The sequence below is a fragment of the Diaphorina citri genome, unplaced genomic scaffold, assembly GCF_000475195.1.
Source record: "Diaphorina citri unplaced genomic scaffold, Diaci psyllid genome assembly version 1.1 scaffold852, whole genome shotgun sequence".
Classification (NCBI taxonomy): domain Eukaryota; kingdom Metazoa; phylum Arthropoda; class Insecta; order Hemiptera; family Psyllidae; genus Diaphorina; species Diaphorina citri.
The window spans coordinates 39,696-59,774 of record NW_007378284.1 but is presented as its reverse complement, the minus strand read 5'-3'; the positions used below and the strand labels follow the sequence as shown (position 1 = coordinate 59,774).

At 36.7% G+C, this 20,079-nt stretch overlaps 2 protein-coding genes and 1 long non-coding RNA gene across 4 annotated transcripts in view; 1 reads left to right on the top strand and 2 right to left on the bottom strand.

Annotated features, from left to right (window-relative positions):
- Window positions 1-964: 964 nt before the first annotated feature.
- On the bottom strand, window positions 965-2,039 carry LOC113468791. The gene is made up of 2 exons (XR_003392414.1): window positions 1,623-2,039; window positions 965-1,562 (listed from the first exon to the last, which is right to left on the bottom strand). It is a non-coding gene; the product is annotated as an uncharacterized LOC113468791 (long non-coding RNA).
- Window positions 2,040-5,178: 3,139 nt separating this feature from the next.
- On the bottom strand, window positions 5,179-11,699 carry LOC103512561 (ribosomal protein S6 kinase alpha-2). Of its 2 annotated transcripts, XM_026825999.1 has the most exons (3): window positions 11,344-11,699; window positions 6,803-7,608; window positions 5,179-6,671 (listed from the first exon to the last, which is right to left on the bottom strand). In XM_026825999.1, the coding sequence occupies exons 1-3, from the start codon at window positions 11,365-11,367 to the stop codon at window positions 5,222-5,224; spliced, it is 2,280 nt and encodes a 759-aa protein (XP_026681800.1). In that variant the 5' UTR covers window positions 11,368-11,699; the 3' UTR covers window positions 5,179-5,221. The 2 variants fall into 2 exon arrangements, with proteins under 2 accessions (XP_026681800.1, XP_026681799.1); XM_026825998.1 differs by lacking the exon at window positions 11,344-11,699 and having other exon boundaries at window positions 6,803-7,877.
- A 441-nt stretch (window positions 11,700-12,140) lies between these two features.
- Window positions 12,141-20,079, top strand: part of LOC103512563 (N-acetyl-D-glucosamine kinase) — an 8,102-nt gene continuing 163 nt past the window's right edge. The window contains exons 1-4 of the mRNA XM_017445456.2: window positions 12,141-12,416; window positions 18,092-18,179; window positions 19,397-19,498; window positions 20,042-20,075. Coding sequence (XP_017300945.1) covers window positions 12,280-12,416; window positions 18,092-18,179; window positions 19,397-19,498; window positions 20,042-20,075 — 361 coding nt within the window. The 5' untranslated portion in view covers window positions 12,141-12,279. The remainder of the gene's footprint in view (window positions 12,417-18,091; window positions 18,180-19,396; window positions 19,499-20,041; window positions 20,076-20,079) is intronic.

The window sequence follows — 20,079 nt, the reverse complement described above, 5'->3', positions numbered from 1 at the left end:
AAAAAAAAACATCTAATTTAGAAAATCACCCTGTATTAGAGGGACAAGTACAATCATTTCATTAAAAGTCAGTTTAATTTTTAGAAGCTAAAAAAAAAAAAAAAAATACAAGAAGAAAATGAGGCGTAATCTGGTAAAAGGGCGTAACCTCACTTACGCCCTTTTTCGGGAATCTGCATTTATGGATAGCAAATTTTGTTCTGAACACGACTGTGAAAGAATCATCTTTCTATCTCTTTTCTAGGAGACAAGTTATGGTTAAATTTGTGAACCTTGTAATATTGTGTTCACTTGAAAATAAAGACTTTAAACGTGATTATCTCAAAACTATGTTTTAGCAGTTATGCACTTCTTCCAGATCACGCTTCAAATTGCCTACCTATGTTAGACAAAATGTTACGAACAAAATGAAATGATTTATGGCCAGGGCCCACATTCGGAGTTTAACTCTTGGATTAAGTCATCTGATTGGCTGATTTCAAAAATATCAACCAATAGATCAGTTGCGCTTACTTGGATGATGTTTCAAAGTCATAGAGCAGAAAAAAATGAGGACCAACGGAATTTTTCTTTTTCTTCTACGACTTCTAGATACCGAGATAAATCGATTTAAAAAATACTGGTAAATCGTGAACTTTGACGTCACGGCATACGCTCCCGTAGGCAATGACGTCATAATTCATGACTCCCGCTTCGTTTGTTTGTGCGCAAGCGTTTCTGCGCATTTTGACGTGAAATCTGACGTCACAACTCTTTGAACTTTTTCATTAGAACGGCAATTGAAAATTGAATTTTCGACCTTTTAAAGTTACTTTTTCGGAGTTTTGACCTCATACTTGGATTTTTCACCACTTTTTACGTAGGAATAAACCTTTTATTAATAATATTTTCCCAATTGCAACTCCTCCATTAAATTGGTTAATTTGAGAGATACCTGACTCGAGTTTAAACTGAGATTCTGGTCCCGGCCATTGGGAAATACAATGTAGTTTGGAGAGTGTTTTATGAAACTATCACAAATCAATGTAGCAGCAGGTGTCATCATCAGATGAGATTTATCTCATGAGTTAAATCTCATGAGATAAAACTCATCGTGTATGGCCGGCCTAAATAATAATATTTCATTTCTATGTAGTAAAAAAAAGGGGCGATGAAACACCCATTTTCTATTTAGAGTAATTCAAGAATTACTAGTTTGATATTGACGACTAAATGCGGCAAGCTATAAATAGCGCAGTCAAATTTTGACTTGGCGGGGCGGAGCACAAAGGGGTTTAATAGTTTAATTTAAACGAACCCGCGACCTAGGGCTTACAAGGCAGACGCGCTCCCTTCCAAGCTAACTAGGCTGGGAATAATTTAATGGAAACTATGTAGTTTTAAATATTGAACTTATATTTGTGCGTTGAAAAAGAAGCTTGAGACGTGAGAGTTATGTATCTAGCCTTTGTGAGTTTGTAGTGACCCAAAGAATCAGCGAAAGTGACCCAAAGCCCAAAGTAAGTCCATTAGTGACCGAATATTAGAATCGTGTCAGGGCAGCCACTCACTATCAGGTAGACCTGACAGGCGGAGTTGATCAGGTGTACCTGTCAGGTCTACATGATAGTTTGATAGTAGACTAACCTAAGGGAAGATAGTCCGAATAGTAGGCAAGTTTAATGTGTGAAGATCTTACTCTACCCTTAAGATCCGTAGTACTTGTGTACTTAAAATAAAATGATGGTTTATTACTTTTGCCTCGGACGGAATCGAACCCGCGCCCTCTTGTTTAGCAGGCGAGTTTCCGCGTAATCAAGCGTGCCGGGAGGTGCGCGAACGTCAAGAGTTCGAAGCGCCGCCCGGCCTATATTAACACGATTAGCTTGTACATAGGAAAGAAACTAATAAGGTTCACAATTGAAATCACACATCACGACCGTATTTAATTTACGATTTCTTCATTAGTGTGAATGTGTTCATTAGTGTGAATGTGAAAAGAAGAAAAATGGAAATTGTGATTGTTCTTCCATCATGATATTGAAATGCATTATCTGCGAATGCCTGACCACAATAATAGTAGTAGCCTACTGCTGGAGTAAAGGGACTTTTCAGTCCTATGCGAGCAGTATAAATAAGCACTATTATTATGTAGACCAGCTTGGTCAGGCTGGGGGACTTTAAACAGGGAGTTTACCAGCCTGAATTAATTTTTTTTTTTTTTTTTTTGCAAAATCCACTGTCAGTGGTCTGGTCAGTCCATCATAGTGTGCAATCTCTCCCCTTTCTTCCAAAATCAGGTTGAATTGGAGATGTTGTTTTTGTTGTTCTGGTTTTTCTGTTTGTTTTTATTGTATTCTTCTTCTTGGTTTTAAAGTTCAATGGGGGGAAAAGGTAAACAAAAAATAAAATGACATAAAATAAACAAAGTCCAGTGAAGACATTGAAAAAAACTTGAAGGTCATCTTTCGGATGGGTATAGGATTTATTGAATATTTTTTATACTAGGTATATTGAGAGAATTGTATCGAATAACAAATAAATGGAAACTTCTAAAATAAATAAATAAATACATTTTCCTATGATGGCTTCGTTTGTTTGTGCGCAAGCGTTTCTGCGCATTTTGACGTGAAATCTGACGTCACAACTCTGAACTTTTTCATTAGAACGGCAATTGAAAATTGAATTTTCGACCTTTTAAAGTTACTTCTTCGGAGTTTTGACCTCATACTTGGATTTTTCACAACTTTTTACGTAGGAATCAACCTTTTACCAGGTTTTGCTGGTACTGACGGGCGTAACCTCGGACCGGACCAGGAACTGACGACTACCAACCAACCAGGTAATCAGGAGGGCGTGGGTTCGATCCCAGCCGAGGTATGGAATTTTATCCTCATTTATTTGAGAATTTGACCACATAATAATAGAGCTCTAAGGGTTCGGTGGTAGAGAACGCCTAAGGCGTTAACCTCGCCTAGTGGTTACCTTCCACTCAAGAGTCTATTATTATTATTATTATTTCTTGGCGTGTGGAAAATGATGTAACTTAACACAGAGCCTTTTTTTTTTTTTTTTTTTTTTTTTCTTAGGAGTCTGTCAAGTGCAATATAATCAAATCAAGGTGCTACAAAGTTCACCCTGAAATAGTGTCAAGGGTAATTATTCAGAAACCACGAAAATGAAAAAGAAAACTTCTTTTTGTGTTAACCTATCCCTATAATAACAGTGGTCACTGCCGATTTGTGGCAGCTCCTTTATGTAGCAAATTTCCATTGACGTGACTTCTGAACAAGTACCGTAAATTTTAACAAGGGCTTCTTGTTTCAGGGTAGAACTCACTGGCATCCAAAATAGCTTCCGAAACAAAATACATATACTCTCCTTTCTTAGAGAGAGAGAGAGAGAGAGAGAGAGAGAGAGAGAGAGAGAGACAGCACGTTGAATGCGCCTGTTCCCAGTGGATCACTAAAGATAGGCAACTTTGTGCGTGGTTAGTACCCGGATGGGCGGACATCTAGGCAATCGCGTGCTGCCCCACTCAGGCTGGGTGAGGTTAATGTGAGGAGGGGGGTAGCTTGTCACCGAATGGAGGGTAAAACCCTGTCAATAATAAGTTATACAGTGACGATATGTTTAAATTTTTTTTTTTTTTTTTTTTTTTTTTTTTTTTTTTTTTCGCCAAGGGATTTTTTTTTTCTTTTTTACCTTCTATTATTTTACGGAGTTAACATATGCTTCAAATTCCCGGCTACCTAAACAAGGTGTGAAAAATGTCTACACCCAAGGAAAAAGATATAGGTAATAGAACCCAGAACTTTTTCGAAAACCAATAGTTTTATCGTTCATCAGTAAATGACAGCTTCGTAGCAAGCTCTATCAAAACTTCAGTGGTGTATTTTTCCAACTTAACGATGCGTAATTTGAAAAAAAAAGAAAATAATAATAATAATAATAAAATAGTCACCTTTACAAGGGAGAACTTCTTATTAAGTTAAAACTTAAAACATTTATATTTTAATTTGTACGTACGTATATGTAGGTACGTAAAAAAAGTGCGAATGAATAAAAACTCGCTTTTAAATAATATTTATAATTTAACAGAGTTAAAATAATTTATTAAATAAATATTCATAATGTTTTTTTGACAATGAAAGAGAGAAAGCAAAGTAATTTGAACATCAATATCAATTATTATCAAATAGAGAAATAGAGATTAATTCGAATAGTTATTGTGTACAATAAAATAGTCATTTGTTTTGGCATCTTCCCTAGTTGAATAGATCACTAGTTACAGGATGTTTCTAAAGTCTTGCAACATTTTTTTTACCTTCTATTTTTTTTTAGATTTATTTAATTTTTGTTACTTTCTTTGCAAATTTAATTCCATAGAATGGCGGTTCCAAAACTCTTTCTTCGCGATGTTTATTGATCATTATTTTTTAAATTGCCAGCGGTCCCTTTACTGTATTTCATGTGCTCTTCCCTTGGGTCTTGAAGTCCGCGGACCCCAGTTTGGGAATCCCTAAACTTTTCAGCCAGAAGAGGAAGATGTTTATGAATATTGTACCCATGTAGCGTTCTTGAAATAGTGGAGACAAAAATGACGTTCAAAGTCCCGCCCCTTTTAAAATAGATTTATTATGAGAGAGAAAGAGAGAGAGAGAGAAAGAAAGAGAGAGAGAAAGAAGAGAGAGAGAAAGTCCCGCCAAAAAAAAGAGGAGATAATTGGATGATTTTTTTCGATGAAAACTTGAGGAAATAAGCTTGGTGTCACTTTAAAAATTTGACATGTGCCTGCCCTCAGCATTTTATTAATAAAAACGGGAGGTAAAAATGCCGATGCACAAGCATGAAGGTACATTTTTTTTTTTTAATCTGGAGTCAAGATATAGTTTGAGTAAGGAAAAATAACAAACAAACCTTTTACAAATTCATTTCCCTCCCTATTTAAACAATGAAATTCATATTTTTTTCTATTTAAAATTCAATAAGGCATTTAAATATTTAATAACAACAAATAAATAAATTATATTGTAATAGACAAATATTAACTAGTGCTCACGATTAATTTTCAAAAGACACTACTGAAACAAATGATTAAGATGTAGACACTGTGCTCTATTTAAAATTCAATAAGGCATTTAAATATTTAATAACAACAAATAAATAAATTATATTGTAATAGACAAATATTAACTAGTGCTCACAATTAATTTTCAAAAGACACTACTGAAACAAATGATTAAGATGTAGACACTGTGCTTTCATCTGTGTTTTTTTCCTCAATATCCGTGTTGGATGTCGGCCTGGACTTCTGCCGTCTCTGTGCGAGGGAACTCATGACAACGGGTCCCAGGTGAGGTGCAGGAGAGGACTGACTAATAATTTGATATGTGGCCGACATGACACTTTTGATAATATTTGTATCTTGAATTAGAATCCTGTTCATTGGTAACATGTCCCGGTTTACAATCCAAGGATGTTGCAACACTTGCTTTGCTGTTGGACGAAGATTGGGGTTGATATTCAAAATTTTCCTAATCAGGTGTTTTGCTTCGTTAGAAATGGATGTCCAGTTTCCTGAATTCAAATCTAATTTACTATCAATGATTTTATGTAGAATGTCTGTGGGCTTTTCATTAGGACCATTTACAAATGGGGTTTGTCCTGCCAAGAGAGAATACAGTAGAATACCTATGGACCAGATGTCACATGATGCATCATAGCCTTGACGTTTCAATACTTCGGGTGCTACAAAGTTAGCCGTATAACATGGAGTCATGAGGAAACCAGTTTCAGATCTCAATTGTTTTGCAAATCCAAAGTCACAGATTCTTATATCATCAATGAGGGATGTCTTACTAGGATATAAAATATTCGAAGGTTTCAAATCCCTGTGTACAACTCCGTTCTCATGTAGATAGGCAATAGTGGAAACTAAAGTAAAAATAATAGCACTTGCATCTCTTTCAGAAAACAATTTCACCTGACAAATTCTATCTAGTAGCTCTCCCCCTCGCATGAGTTCCATCACAAGATAAAAGTGTAACTCATCTTCATATACTTCACGGAGAGTGACAATATTCTTGTGCTGACCATACCTGAGAAGTATTTCAATTTCTTCTTGACAATCACGCTTTGGCTTATCAATAATTTTACAAGCATATTCTATGCGGGTAGAGCGATGTATACATAACTTACAAACACTATAACTACCATGACCTATCTCATGTAACAATTCATATTCATCACTAATGTCAGGCTTAACAAAATTTAACCGTGTAGACATAGAATCACAGTTACGTACATTAATAGTTTTGGCACTGGGTGTGGATTCATCTAATAAACAGGGTGCTACAAAACTAAAACCTCGGAATAGTTCATGAGCCGTAGCACTAGGAGGTACACCGGGAGAATCTGTTGGAGTTTTAGACGTGAATTCTGAATCAAAGTAAAATGCATCATCTGCTCTGCTCACTGCAGGTTTGAATGGAGGTTGAATCTGTTTGTTGTAAAGTTTTTCCCAATCAATGGTGGCAAAGAATGGATGAGTTTTGATAGCACCAACACCCTCTGGTCCAGCTCCATACCGATTCTTTGGATTCCTTTTGAATAAAACTCGGAGTAGAGCTTGAGCTTCTGATGATAAAAATTGTGGCATAGCAAGTTTAGCTTTGAGTATTTGAGTCATGGTCTCCTTCCGATCTGAACCTTGAAATGGTAATGTGCCTGTCAACATTTCATACATGAGAACACCAAATGACCACCAGTCAGCAGCAAATGAATGCCCCATCCTATTGACACTTTGAGTATTTGAGTCATGGTCTCCTTCCGATCTGAACCTTGAAATGGTAATGTGCCTGTCAACATTTCATACATGAGAACACCAAAGGACCACCAGTCAGCAGCAAACGAATGCCCCATCCTATTGACGACTTCAGGTGCCATGTACTCCACAGTGCCACAAAATGAGAAAGCTGTTTGATTTTGATTTTCCAAAGGAAGTTTACTCAAACCAAAGTCAGTCAAAGATATGTGGCCATCAGCATCCAATAAAACATTTTCTGGCTTCAGATCACGGTAGATTATTCCTAAGCTATGAATATGATCAAGAGCCAAAGCTAATTCTGCTAGATAGAATTTAACATCCTCCTCTGTGAACATAACTTCCTTAGAGAGTCTTGTGAATAAATCTCCCCCTCTCAAGAAATCCAATATTAAATAAAGTTTACCCTCTGTTTGGAATGCATAGTGTAACCGGACAATGAACGGATGTCTGACATCAACAAGAATGTTTCGTTCCATTTTAGTTCTCATTCTGTCACGGACTTTCAATGTTGCTTTCTTGAGAACTTTCATGGCATATAAAGTGCCTGAATCATTACCTACAATTTTACGTACAAGGAAAACTTTACCAAATGAGCCTTGCCCAAGAACTTTCAGAAGTTCAAACTGTGAGGGGTCAGCTTTGTCATGGCCTTCTTTAACAATATCATTGAGTTCTATCTCTGTTTCTCCTCTCTCTGACAGTAACTTATCACTGGATGTAGAAGAGTCAACTATCATCTCATCTATGCTTGAGGATTCAATGTCTTTTACCTGAACAACTCGATGCCATGGATCACCAGGGTCTGTTGAACCAGCGAGAGGCATGGCTTGAATTGTAAAGTTAATCTATTCACAAGAAAAAGAAACAGACGTAATGTAAGTTTCCTGTGGGATGAGTGTACAGGAAGAGATCAAATTGATACTTAACAAGTGTGAATTGAATGAAAGTTCGCAATTAAGTTATACAACTTTCATTATTTTCATATCTATACACTAAACACATAACAGATTAATAATTAAATTACCGCTAAACCAATTAATACTGCTCAATTGACTTTAAAAGATGGGAAAAACACCACAACTCTTTGAACTTTTTCATTAGAACGGCAATTGAAAATTGAATTTTCGACCTTTTAAAGTTACTTTTTCGGAGTTTTGACCTCATACTTGGATTTTTCACCACTTTTTACGTAGGAATAAACCTTTTATTAATAATATTTTCCCGATTGCAACTCCTCCATTAAATTGGTTAATTTGAGAGATACCTAACTCGAGTTTAAACTGAGATTCTGGTCCCGGCCATTGGGAAATACAATGTAGTTTGGAGAGTGTTTTTTGAAACTATCACAAATCAATGTAGCAGCAGGTGTCATCACTAAATAATAATATTTCATTTCTATGTAGTAAAAAAGGGCGATGAAACACCCATTTTCTATTTAGAGTAATTATTCAAGAATTACTATAGTATATTGACGACTAAATGCGGCAAGCAATAAATAGCGCTGTCAAATTTTGACTTGGCGGGGCGGAGCACAAAGGGGTTTAATAGTTTAATTTAAACGAACCCGCGACCTAGCGCTTACAAGGCAGACGCGCTCCCTTCCAAGCTAACTAGGTTGGGATGCTGGGAATAATTTAATGGAAACTATGTAGTTTTAAATATTGAACTTATATTTGTGCGTTGAAAAAGAAGCTTGAGACGTGAGAGTTATGTATCTAGCCTTTGTGAGTTTGTAGTGACCCAAAGAATCAGCGAAAGTGACCCAAAGTAAGTCCATTAGTGACCGAATATTAGAATCGTGTCAGGGCAGCCACTCACTATCAGGTAGATCTGACAGGCGGAGTTGATCAGGTGTACCTGTCAGGTCTACATGATAGTAGACTAACCTAAGGGAAGATAGTCCGAATAGTAGGCAAGTTTAATGTGTGAAGATCTTACTCTACCCTTAAGATCCGTAGTACTTGTGTACTTAAAAGAAATGATGGTTTATTACTTTTGCCTCGGACGGAATTGAACCCGCGCCCTCTTGTTTAGCAGGCGAGTTTCCGCGTAATCAAGCGTGCCGGGAGGTGCGCGAACGTCAAGAGTTCGAAGCGCCGCCCGGCCTATATTGACACGATTAGGTTGTACATAGGAAAGAAACTAATAAGGTTCACAATTGAAATCACTCATCACGACCGTATTTAATTTACGATTTCTTCATTAGTGTGAATGTGTTCATTAGTGTGAATGTGAAAAGAAGAAAGATGGAAATTGTGATTTTTCTTCCAACATGATATTGAAATGAACTATCTGCGAATGCACTCCTTTCTTTCCATTCCTCTTATTATTTTCAACCATTTTTCTGTGTTTCTATTTATCTAAAATACCTATTATTAATAGAGAAATATCTTTTCTCGTGTCTTTGAATTTTATCTGATAACACTTTGACTGCCTCTTGATGTGGTGGTCTTCGAATCCAAATCATGAAATTTAGGGGCGTATTTTCACCAATGACATTTGTGAGCATTCTAAAACGAAAATGCTTATTTGAGCTTAGCAGTCAAAGTGCTAAACGTTTGAACCATTCCATTTTTGACTTCGTATTACCTTATCTTTTGTTTTTTACTTCGAATTTCTAGATTTTATTTCCCCAGTTATATCTCTATCTTGTTATTTCGTACCGTAGATATGTAGGTTTATATTTTAATTTAATTTTAGATCGATAGTTTTATTCTAGTTTTTTTAATTTTTTCTTCAAAATATATTTAGGTTGGGTTTCACCTACCTACTTTTTAGCCTCTAACAGCCCTGTTAAGCCTAAACAAATCAAATGGAACTTAACAGTCTGTTAGCTTAACAGGCCTTCTAACTGAGAAATAGTCCTGTAATACACTAAGTTGTAATTAATCAACTAAGTTCTTCTTCTAAGTTCTTCTTCTAAGTTGAATTAATCAAGTCCTGTAATACACTCTACATTAGTAGGTACTCAGTTGTATCCTGACCTCGCAAGCAACACCTAAATTGGCTCTCAATTTCTCAAGAGAAATTCCCTTTGATTTGGGTATATATTATATTTATTTACTTGACCAAACAAGGACCTTGGTGTCAACAACTAAATTGGTTTGGTCGTTTATTATAATATTATTACAACAAAAAGATACATTATTAAATCTTTTTCAATATCAGACAAGCTCAAATAATATCTAATATTATTTTGCATATTAATAAGAACTTATCACACAATAGATATAATTTCTAGATTCCCTTTATTATAATTTAATCCCTAGTACATATTATTATACATATTTAATTTCAAGTGTAATTCGGTGAAAGATATTGCACACACTTTATGAATTATTTTATTTCAGTGTAAATAATAACGTATTAAGTCTTTATTTTATTGTTAATAAAAAATAAAAACTGTGCCTTAAAATGAACTCTGGTTGGTTTTCTATCGTCTGTACTCAGTCTCTGTATAAATCATTGATGTGCAGAAGTATATAAACTGTTTACTTCAATGGTATGTGTTACGTACAGGTCCCCTTTTTTAATTCGTCCCTGCCACTTTGGCAACCAATAACTTGTCAAATCAATCCACCACTGGCAGGAATCAAACTCATGACCTAGTGTGATCCTGTGTAGCTATTTTGACTTGCGAAACCTAATGGTTCAATAACCAAGTCACTTGGTGGTCTGTTAAAATTTTGAAAGTGTTTTTGTGTTTGGAAAAAAAAAAAAAAATGCATGTGTTTAGTACAAAAAAATATCCTATGCCCTACAGGGGCTTGTATAATTGAAAATTTGTAAGTGTTTTGTGTTTGAAAAAAAAAAGAAAAGAAAAGAAAAGAAAAAAATATATACTTATATAGGTATATGTTTGTGTTTGTACAAGAGTTAAGTTTCTTGTGTACCTACCTACAGGGTAGAGCTAAAAAAAAGAGGTTTTATAGAGGAAACTGAACCAACAGAGGTCTTATTGTCCCGAAATCAAAGAGAAAATAAATACAGGATAGAAGAGAGCCAGCTGTTCCAAGAACAAACATCAGTTTGGGATGAAGACCACTCTGGGAATGGAACCCATGACCTAGCACTTACAAGGTAGATGCACTACCCTCCAAGCTAAATAGTGAGACATCAAGATATAGGTATTGTGGGGGCACGGTTGGTCCAGTGGTAACCCGCTTGCTTGCCATGCAGAAGGTCCTGGGTTTGAATCCCACCATCAACGGTTGGTCCAGTGGTAACGTGCTTGCTTGCCATGCAGAAGGTCCCGGGTTCGAATCCCACCATCGACAAAAATTTGTACTCGTTTTTCGATTGCAAATATTTCAACGGGTTACTTTCTGGTGTTCTCGTGTTGACCCAGCACCTAAATGGGAAGTATTGTGTTTCTTCTCGCCCATCTGATGAGAGGCATACTACGGGATGGGCATGCTACAACACAGGCCACATGCGTCTAATGTAGCAATTGTTTCATTGCTACGAAATAAAAACGGTGGTGGAACACTCATCTTTAAAAGAAAAAAAACAACTCGATGCCATGGATCACCAGGGTCTGTTGAACCAGCGAGAGGCATGGCTTGAATTGTAAAGTTAATCTATTCACAAGAAAAAAAAAAAAAAACAGACGTAATGTAAGATTCCTGTGGGATGAGTGTACAGGAAGAGATCAAATTGATACTTCACAAGTGTGAATTGAATGAAAGTTCGCAATTAAGTTATACAACTTTCATTATTTTCATATCTATACACTAAACACATTACAGATTAATAATTAAATTACCGCTAAACCAATTAATACTGCTCAATTGACTTTAAAAGATGGGAAAAACACCTCTAAATCTCTAATTAGTAGAACTAGATGGGAAAATTCAGAAAATTGCTGAAATTCCTCTCTTGTTGATTTCTGCGAAATGAAGAGCTGACCAATCAACGAGCACAAAAAGTGTTTATTTTTCTCAAAAACAAATTGAAGGGGCATTTTACCCTTTCGATAGGTACAAAGGCCATCGACCTTTTCTTGAGAAGACCAAACTTTTCCTTTTAAATAATATCCAGGAATGTAGGCATTTAAAATTGAAAAAATATCAATAAAAATCCATTGAAAAACAATTTAAATGCCATAAATCGCTCATTTTAATTAATTTTTTTGTAGAATCTCGCTTTGAAAAAAAATCATCGTTTCAAAAGGGCTTGTGGCCTCATTTTCCATCAGCTGTCCTTTGCGATCTAACCTCCGTGACTGTATTGCGTTTTGCATACCTCGGCCATTTCAAAAATGCAACAGCAGAAAAAAACATTGGCTGTTTTCGTAATTTCGTGTTTTCTGTTTCATTTTGTAGTTTGTACTTTGTACGTAATCAGCTAATCACAAATCACTTCTTTTTTTATCACTGAAAAATTGTTTCTTATCTAGAACTGTTGTGCGTGTTGGATTGGATTTACCGTGTTGTTAGGAGAAGGTAAAAAAGAGTGGGGAGGGCGATTGAATGAAGTCTTATCTATGGTATACTCTCTTGGATTTACATGTGTCAGTATTCGTCTGCTATCTGGTCTTTGTCAACTTGGAAACTGCTGTCCAATCTCGAACGATCATGAGTGACGATCTTTTCGGCGGAATCGAAGGGTAAGTCATCTAAGTTTTGTCCACTAGAGTGAAATAAATCAAGAATATTAGAATAGAATGTACCCTGTTTATCCTGCCAGAATGAGACTGAAAAATCCCTTTCCTCCCACAGTCTAAACAAGGTCTCATGTATATATTTGGTACAGAATAAATTCAAAATTGCAAATAAAAACCTTTTTTTTTTTAAAAAAAAAAGAGGTTTGACAGAGGGAACTGTAACTGCTAAGGTCTTATCATCCCGAAATCAAAGAGAGAAGGAAGACAGGATAGGAGAAAGCCAGCCGTTCCAAGAACAAACATTATCCCATCAGGATAAAATCCACCACTGGCAGGAATCAAACTCATGACCTAGTGTGATCCTGTGTAGCTATTTTGACTTGCGAAACCTAATGGTTCAATAACCAAGTCACTTGGTGGTCTGTTAAAATTTTGAAAGTGTTTTTGTGTTTGGAAAAAAAAAAAAAAAATGCATGTGTTTAGTACAAAAAAATATCCTATGCCCTACAGGGGCTTGTGGTATAATTGAAAATTCGTAAGTGTTTTGTGTTTGAAAAAAAAAGAAAAGAAAAAAATATATACTTATATAGGTAGGTATATGTTTGTGTTTGTACAAGAGTTAAGTTTCTTGTGTACCTACCTACAGGGTAGAGCTAAAAAAAAGAGGTTTTATAGAGGAAACTGAACCAAAAGAGGTCTTATTGTCCCGAAATCAAAGAGGAAATAAATACAGGATAGAAGAGAGCCAGCTGTTCCAAGAACAAGCATCAGTTTAGGATGAAGACCACTCTGGGAATGAAACCCATGACCTAGCACTTACAAGGCAGATGCACTACCCTCCAAGCTAAATAAGCAGACGTCAAGAGTATCAAAATCTAAAATTGTCTTTAGGTAGGTACTTAGATGGGGAAATAACCATCAAACCACTAAGTAATTGGTTTTTTAATTAGCAAATAAATTGTTTTCCTCTGAAAACATTGACCTAGTGCAGAAACAACGATGTCTCAAGCTCATTACACGAGACATTAGGGTTTCTCAAACTTTTCAGCCCCAGGTTAGTTATTTTGGATGGTTGTGCTAATGGCTTGTAACTGCTAGGTTGTGGGTTTGATTCCTACACAAAGTGAAATTTATCCTAAACAGATGAGGTTTGTTCTTGGAATAACTGGCTTTCTCCTGTCCTGTCTTCTTTGTCTTTTTGATTTCGGTATGATAAGATTTTAGCAATTACAGTTCCCTCCATCAAACCTCTTAAAGAATGGTTTGTTCTTGGAATAGCTGGCTTTCTCCTATCCTGTCCTTTTCTTCTCGATTTTGGGATCATAAAGAGGGATAAGAAGGACTCTAATTGTTATAGTTTCCCTCTATAAATAACTAGAAAATAAAATAAGTAACCTCTCAGAAAAGTAAATTTTTCCCCAACTAAGAGTCACACACCCCCTGATTTGTCTTCACTCATTATAAAACACTCATTATAAAACGTGGGAGTTTACCAGCCTGAATTTCTCTTGCTAAAGAAATAGCAAAGGTTGAGTGCGAAGGGCATCCACGTAAAATTTGTAGCCAAAACCATATGTCAGCCCAAAGCAGTCACCCTAGCTAGGGCTGATTGAGAGGTTGGCGAAAAACGCCGACCCCGGGATAAAATCCGCCCCGGGCGGGAATCTACCACTAACACCAGAGTCTTTCGACCATTCCTAGGTATAACTGTAATAATTATCCCATTGATACGGTAAAGATAGGTTTGGGTACATATTTGGTTTAACAACAATCACCTCTGATTAAATGTGCGTTGGAAATAGGAATAAGTAATAAGGCTTAAATAATAACCAGGCAATCCAAGCATGCATAGGAATGCTTGCGTTAGGTCAGGGATGGTCCAGTATTCACCAAAGTTTACACCTATTCTTTACCAAATTTGCGTGTAGTATTCTTTACAAAATTTGCGTGGCCAGCCTAGTCAGCTTAGTTGGTAGTGCGTCTGCCTTGTAAGCGCTAGGCCGCGGGTTCGATTCCCGCCCGGGGCTGTTTTTATTCTGATGGGATAATATTCGTTCTCGGAACGGCTGGCTCTCTCCTATCCTGTCTTCCTCCTCTCTTCGATTTCGGGACGGAGTTTACCAGCCTGAATTTCTCTTGCTAAAGAAATAGCAAAGGTTGAGTGCGAAGGGCATCCACGTAAAATTTGTAGCCAAAACCAAACTGTCAGCCCAAAGCAATCACCCTAGTTAGGGCTCATTTAGAGGCTGGCGAAAAACGCCGACCCCGTCTTTACACGGGGAAAAAGCGAAAAAGAAGAAGGAAAATAGAACAATAGAATTTACCTGCCTTGTTTATCCTGCCAGGACAGAAAAGTCCCTTTATTTTTTATATGTCCCTACTTACTCATAAAACTCACTCGTAAAAAACGAGGCCCTGCAAATCCCAGATTGGCCCAAATTCTACAGATTTCCTTTTTCTTGGAGGTTTGATAGAGGGAACTCTAACTGCCAAGGCCTTATCGTCCCGAAAGCAAAGAGAGAAGGAAGACAGGATAGGAGAAAGCCAGCCGTTCTAAGAACGAATCTTCTCTTTTAGGATTCAATTCGCCGCTTCAAGAATGAACCTTATCTGGGATAAAATCCGCCCCGGGCGGAAATCTACCAAAAACACCAGAGTCTTTCGACCATTCCTAGGTATAACTGTAATAATTATACCATTGATACGGGTGATGATAGGTTTGGGGACGTATTTGGTACAACAATTACCTCTGATTAAATGTGCGTTGGAAATAGGAATAAGTAATAGGCTTGAATAATGACCCGGCTATACAGGCACGCATAGGAATGCTTGCGTTAGGTCAGGGATGGTCCAGTATTCACCAAAATTTACACCTGTTCTTTACCAAATTTGCGTGTAGTGTGAGAAATTGGTATGGTCAAATTAATATTTGAATGACCAGAAAAAAAATAAAACAAAAGAGCCAAAAAAATTGTGTGAAATGTGAGTATGTTATTTGAAATGGCAGATAAAAAAGATAATATATCTTTTCTTTATTTGCTGCTATCCACCATTCGGCAAAAGCTAAAGCCCCTAAAAAAAAACAAAAACAAAAAAACAAACAAAAACAAACAAAAAAAAAACAACAACAACAACAACTTCTTTTAAACCCTGTTTTCCTTCCTCAGCCTACTGGATTGCCTACACTGCGGTCAAAGCGTGTCTGGATTGTGACGATGATTTCCAACCCCTCCCCCCGGGCGCGTCCATTAACACAACATGGCGACTGGTGCGCGACCACTTTAACATTGAGAATAGGTCAGTCGCGCAACCAATGCATGGTGACGAGCACGCTCCGTCAGGATTGCATGACGTTAACGCACGCCGGAATGACATGTAACTCGTTTTATGTTTGTTTCTGTTTTTTTTTAACCCTTCTTTTTTCATCTTTCTCGGGGGCGGTCATCATATCCGGCACTGGGAGTAACGCGCTACTCATTAACCCGAGTGGGAGTCAGGCCCGGTGCGGAGGATGGGGACATATTCTGGGCGATGAAGGAAGTGGTGAGTGTTAATTATTTTTGTCACTAGGTAAGGGTTAAGATCGTTGAGTATGTTAAGGCGGTCTCCTCCTGATCACTTATGTGCCGCGTCCATTTTAGTTTAGGACTATTGCACTGCCTTTACACATAGTTAGTGGCTCTCCCCCATTTCAAACACTCCTGATCCTATCTCTTCTCCTGGGGGTACTGAGTCTCAGAAGATCGTTGAGTAGGAAACATCTAGCAACATTAAAGCACAAAATTTATTTTGCTACAGCAGCAGTACATAAAGCAGAATGGATCAGAACAATAGTATAAAAAGATCTCCCCTTCTTCAATTCAACATTGCGTGTGGTTGGTATCAGGTTAGGTGAGGTTAATTTGAGAAGACGGATAGCTTGTAGTCGAATAAAGGGTGAAACCCCCCCGTCACTAAAAACTTGAGCAGTTATTATTGGAGAGTTTTTGCAACTAAAATTAGCTGAGGGCAGTAAATAAGTCTTGCTTCCCTTAAAATGTAAGTATGATTTTTTTTTTTTTTTTTCAACCCAAAATTTGAGTTAAATTCAACATATTTCAGTAAAACTAAATCTCTCTTCCATTCCTCAGCCTACTGGATCGCCTACACTGCGGTCAAAGCGTGTCTCAAACCCTTTTAAAAAAAAAAAAAAAAAAAAAAAAAATGCGTGTGATGTGAGAAATTGGTACGGTCAAATTAATATTTGAGTAACAAGAAAACAAAGAGCCAAAAAAATGTGTGAAATGTGAGTAGGTATGTTATTTGAAAAATTGGTGTGGTTATTTTAAATTAATTTTTGAATGAGTAGAAAACAAAAGAGCCAAAGAAATTGTGTGAAATGTGAGAATTTGTAATGACGACTTTACTTAAAAATAATATTTGAATGACTAGAGAACAAAAGACCCAAGGAAAATGCAGCATGAGTAATCGGTGTGGTCATTTTAAATGACCAGAAAACAAAAGACCCTAGGAAAATGTTTGAAATGTAAGTGAAATCGGCGTGGTCATTTTAAATTGATTGGTGAATGACTCGGAAATTGTAGAAAACAACTATAATGTGTGTAATGCGAAAAATATCCCAAATGAATTCCGTGTCTCGATTGTGACGATGATTTCCAACCCCTCCCCCCGGGCGCGTCCATTAACACAACATGGCGACTGGTGCGCGACCACTTTAACATTGAGAATAGGTCAGTCGCGCAACCAATGCATGGTGACGAGCACGCTCCGTCAGGATTGCATGACGTTAACGCACGCCGGAATGACATGTAACTCGTTTTATGTTTGTTTTTAAGCTTTCTTCTTTAATCTTTCTCTAATTACAATTAGGGATGTTGGGATTTTTTGGGAATACATACTCGTATACCTATCGATTAATCGATTATTTATCGATATTTTGAAGTTTCCTATGTACTTACCTATATCGGAAAACATTGATTAGCAGATCTTTGGATCATATTTTTCCTGTAGAAGCAGCACTTTAGACTTTTATGTTTCTAAATAAAAGTCCAAAGTTCATATTGTTAAATAAAAGTAATATTACTACAGTTACCACATATCGCGAAAAAAATATATGGACATCATATCTGTTTTCGATACATCGCAGCATCCCTGGTTAAAATTACTAATATGTATATCCAAAAAAAAAGGTAAGTTAGAAACAGAGTACAAGCACGAATTTTGCACACTTCTTCTTCTTCTTCTTCTTCTTCTTCTTCTTCTTCTTCTTCTTCTTCTTCTTTTTCTTCTTCTTCTTCTTTTTTCTTCACCTTTTCCCGTGTACAAACGGAGTCTTCTTTTTCTTTATCTATTTTTATATAATTTATAAGAGCCCCTTTTTGCCACCAGTTTCAGTTAAGTCTTGTTCACAGTAATAAAGGGGAGAATGGAGCAAAAGGTAAGGCTATAAATAGATTGGGTGTTTTTGAAATTTAATTTGTTGACCATTGAAAACTTTATTTTTCACAATTTTAATTTATTTAGATTTTCCCTGATTTTTTTTTAATGGGGCTCGACATGCGACCTTTAATTACAAATTCAATGTTCACCGGTTCACCCAAATGCATACCTGTAGTGTCTTCAATTTTATTATTAGTGCAAGTTATTAATGTGGTGTATTTTCTTGTGGTTTGTTTCAGAGGGGCTACCCGCACCTCCATCGTCATCTACAATGGATTGGGAGAGAAGGTTGTCGAACATGAAGTTCATGAGAGTTCAAACCATTGGGTGAGAATTTAGAATAGAATATAGCTTATTTATCCTGCCAGAATGAGACTGAAAAGTCCCTTTAAGCAAGGTTTTATTTGGACAGATGAATTTAGAAACTTGTGCTTCAAATATGTCCCACTATTGATTCACATTGAAATTCAGGCCCAAAAATGAAATTTCAAAACATCTATTTTTATCAGGTCTCCGGGGGTTAAATTTAATTTTTGGGTCTGACTTTCAATATGAATCAGTAGTGGGACCTATTTGAAGCACAAAACACCAATCAATATGAGTTCATTAATTAATTAATAAAATTCAGTTGATTGGATATTTCCATTAGGTATAGTTTGACAGTGATTGATATCTCCCTTGTCCACGAAGGTGCATTGTTTATCCTGTCAGAAGGAGACGAAAAGTCCTTTTTGAAGTTTTTACTTTCCTTATCTAGGAAGGAAAGTAATGCAATTGTACAGTACTGGAGTTTGTTCAGTAAAACTAGTTGCAGCGGAAAAGATATAAAGGCCAGCCTAGCTAGCTTAGTTGGTAGTGCGTCTGCCTTGTAAGCGCTAGGCCGCGGGTTCGATTCCCGCCCGGGGCGGATTTTATCCTGATAGGATAATGTTCGTTCTCGGAACGGCTGGCTTTCTCCTATCCTGTCTTCCTTCTCTCTTAGATTTTGGGACGATAAGACCTTAGCAGTTACAGTTCCCTCAATCAAACCTCTTTTTCAAATCACCTTTCCTTCCTTCTTTTTGGAGGCTATTTATAAAACATCTTGAATAAAACCCTTAAATTTATTCTAAACTCTAATTCTAAAAAATTCTCTCTGCTTCAGAACATGGGAATGACAGAATGTATCAATCTACTGAATCAAATCGTCAAGGATGCCCTGAACAAGTCTGGAAAATATCCCGCCCACACCAAACTCAAATGCCTGGTAAGTATGATAGAGTGAAAAAGCTCTGCTTTATCATAAAGACTTCATGATTTAAAAAATGAATTAATAAATGCCGTTTCTTTGTGTTATTTTAACACAATTTTGGTGCTATCTCCTATCCTGTCTTGCTTCTCTCTTCGCTTTTGGGACGATAAGGAAGTTCCCTCAATCAAACCTCTTTTTCAAATCACCTTTCCTTCCTTTCTTCCTTCTTTTTGGAGGCTATTTATAAAACATCTTGAATAAAACCCTTAAATTTATTCTAAACTCTAATTCTAAAAAATTCTCTCTGCTTCAGAACATGGGAATGACAGAATGTATCAATCTACTGAATCAAATCGTCAAGGATGCCCTGAGCAAGTCTGGAAAATATCCCGCCCACACCAAACTCAAATGCCTGGTAAGTATGATAGAGTGAAAAAGCTCTGCTTTATCATAAAGACTTCATGATTTAAAAAATGAATTAATAAATGCCGTTTCTTTGTGTTATTTTAACACAATTTTGGTGCTAATTGCAGCATTGTAGGATTTTCAAATCATCTCAATAATCCATCACCCACTTTTTACCTACCATGCTGACCCCGGTGGCTATGCGCATTTATATGTCATAGCTACTCATTTTCCTCACGAGGCTGAGTAGGCCCCGCAACAGCCAGTCACGGAATCAATCATTTGCATGATACAAATTTTTTGATCCCGTCGGGAATTGAACCCGGGTCTCCCACGTACAAGGCGAGCAGTGACCACTACGACATGGGAGCTAGTCACTTTGAATATCTCGAGTACCTATTGGAATCTGGTAAAATTGTAAAAACACGTCCTTATTTTATTTTCAACGATCCAATTCAGTTCAATTTATTATTGTATTCTTTTTTTCTATTTTTAATTGTAGGTATTTATTTTTTTTTATTGTATCCAAATTCTCCCCCCCCCCTCCCCCTAGGGTCTCTGTCTCTCCGGCTGCGAGGGAGAAGAGAGCAA

Bases quoted from the DNA above. Each gene is read 5' to 3' on its own strand.
- LOC103512561 (XM_026825999.1), bottom strand. From the start codon at position 11,367: ATGCCTCTCGCTGGTTCAACAGAC. The intron at 7,609-11,343 runs CCTGGTGATCCA...GGTTCAACAGAC, and splicing joins CTCTCGCTGGTTCAACAGAC to CCTGGTGATCCATGGCATCG. The intron at 6,672-6,802 runs CATGACTCAAAT...TCGGAAGGAGAC, and splicing joins GGTTCAGATCGGAAGGAGAC to CATGACTCAAATACTCAAAG.